Here is a 2265-nt window from a genome sequence, read left to right as displayed (position 1 = left end):
GTGTGTGTGTGTGTGTGTGTGTGTGTGTGTGTGTGTGTGTGTGTGTGTGTGTGTTGTTTTTGTTCCAAACGGGCAGTAATCAGGCCAAGTGGTTTGCCCTGACTCGGCTTGTCGAACAGGTGGGGCCCACCACATTGTGAAATGCAGAAAATGATTCAAAATGTACTTTTTTAACTGTCCAAACATTATTTCTTTATCCCGATTATGTGGTTGGGAGACTAATGAAACTGTTGTTGTCACGCTCTCTCACACAGCTGGCAGTAAGTGCCCCCATCACATAGACTGTGCCAGGGAGGGACGCCACTTCTGTAGGCCTGGCTCCTCACAGTGTGGCCCTTGCCTCTCCCCATTGGAAGAGAATGAAGAAGGACGCTGCCTGGTGAGGAATGGACATCGTCAGCATGGTATGAAATGTACAAACATTTCACACACAAACACACTCACGTAGCTTTGCATTCACTATGCACACACAAGCTCATTTTTCATTTGATCACATTAAAAGCTGAAACTTAAACTTTTCACATGTTTAGTACTTCAGGTGAGGTTGGTTCCCCTTGGTGAACTGAACTGATAAGTGATAACTGAAATAAAGTCAGAGAAGACGCCCTTCCTCTGATTTTCTTTCACTCACACTATCCGACTAGCTCATTCAGAGCATTTAAATGCACACAAATATCTTGTTATGGTAAAATTAGGTCATTGTATGTGAAATGGATGCCTCGTACCCTGCAGGCAAACATCTAACACTACAAAGAAATAGATTTATTTTCGATTTCAAATCTATGAATTTTTTTTTTCAGGTCAGAAAAATCAAGGTATTGGAAGAAGCCACCTTTCATAGACAAAGCAAATAATGGAGAAAATAATTCCACAAACATATTGTTATAGCTAATGTTTTCTGAATACAAACACAGAAAATATTTTGCTTGACAAAGTAAAAGTAAATTTAAAGTTACGTATAGCCACTTTAAGCTTTAAAGTAAAAAAAATTCAGGACAGCCCCCGTCTGTCGCTAGCGAGGATGACACAGTTATTAGTGATGATTCTCTCCAACCAATCAGTAGTCTGCAGCTTTTCATCGCCTCAGCTCACTTGGAACCTTGGCTGAGGAAGTACTAAAAAAAGTTAGCAGGTACCAGGGACTATTTCTCATAATGGAAAAACAAAAAAGGCGAGTAGAGGCGAGTCGAGGATGTGCCATGAAGTGGAAAACGCCATAATGAAAACAAATTTAAAATGAATTAAAAACACAATTTAGCTTAACAATGTATCAGTGTTTCTGTGCAACCACACGGCCCCATCTGGGAGTAACTGTGATACCCAAACCGTGATACCCAAAGTTACTTATGTCCAGTTTATTCAGTGATTTTGTTTTTGATTACTGTCACGGCAAAAAAAATCGGGGTGCTTGGTCTCCATGTGCCGAAGATGTTTTGAAGGCTTCATTGCCTTATTTGCTACCTTGTCGCCACACATTATGCAGAGTGGGCTCGGCACATGAGAATTGCCTGTTGCAATGAATCCGTATTTAAAGTAGGACTCCCGGTTTTGTCTGTTGCATTTCTTTTTCTTTCAAGTTGTAGGCTCCTTTTCTGTCTCCTCCTCGGCGGGCCTTTTACCCTGAGCCAAAAACGCTCTGCAAAGACATGTGTTTACTCATTTATTAGCAAATTTGCGAGTAAATATCACATGACGTGTCAAGAGGAGAGACTGAAGAGAATCCGGTCATTTTTTCAAATTAAAACATCTTTCGGACTCTGATAATCAATTAAACGGAAATAATGTTATTTTGGTGGTTGGGGAACACTGCTTTAAATGGAAGTTACAACAAGAGTCTATGTAAATGTACTGACTGACTCACTGCCGTTCTTTCTCTGCTTTCCTTAACATCTTCACTTGATGTTAAGTCTTTGTCACTGCCTCTTTTAGTTTCCGTTGATCTCTGCATCCTGTTGCTCACAACTCTCTTCCCCTCCACCTCTTTCTCTTAGTTGCCTATTGATTCTGTGCTCTCCTCCTCCCCTGTCAATCTTAGTTTGATCTCTTTATTCTTCCTTCTTTTTAGTTGCTCACTGATCTCAATTCGCTCCCATCTTGTCCATTTCTCTTATCTCTTCGTCCTTGTTTTGGTCCTCGCTCTCCCTCCTCCTCCCATCTATATCTATGACAACTATGGTGCGGCCTAAACCTCTGTGTTTATAATCCGCCCCAGCCCCTGTTGTGTCTGCAACACACACACACACACACACACACACACACACACAC

The 2265-nt window shown here is 41.4% G+C and overlaps 1 protein-coding gene across 2 annotated transcripts in view; it reads left to right on the top strand.

Annotated features, from left to right (window-relative positions):
- Positions 1 to 2265, top strand: part of npdc1a (neural proliferation, differentiation and control, 1a) — a 20951-nt gene that overhangs the window by 10162 nt on the left and 8524 nt on the right. For both annotated transcript variants that reach the window (XM_034896582.1, XM_034896580.1), the window contains exon 2: positions 255 to 404. In XM_034896582.1, the coding sequence (XP_034752473.1) occupies positions 255 to 404 (150 nt within the window). The remainder of the gene's footprint in view (positions 1 to 254; positions 405 to 2265) is intronic.

The sequence above is a fragment of the Etheostoma cragini genome, chromosome 16, assembly GCF_013103735.1.
Source record: "Etheostoma cragini isolate CJK2018 chromosome 16, CSU_Ecrag_1.0, whole genome shotgun sequence".
Classification (NCBI taxonomy): domain Eukaryota; kingdom Metazoa; phylum Chordata; class Actinopteri; order Perciformes; family Percidae; genus Etheostoma; species Etheostoma cragini.
The sequence above is the reverse complement of the archived record's forward strand: the minus strand, read 5'-3'. Positions and strand labels throughout refer to the sequence as shown.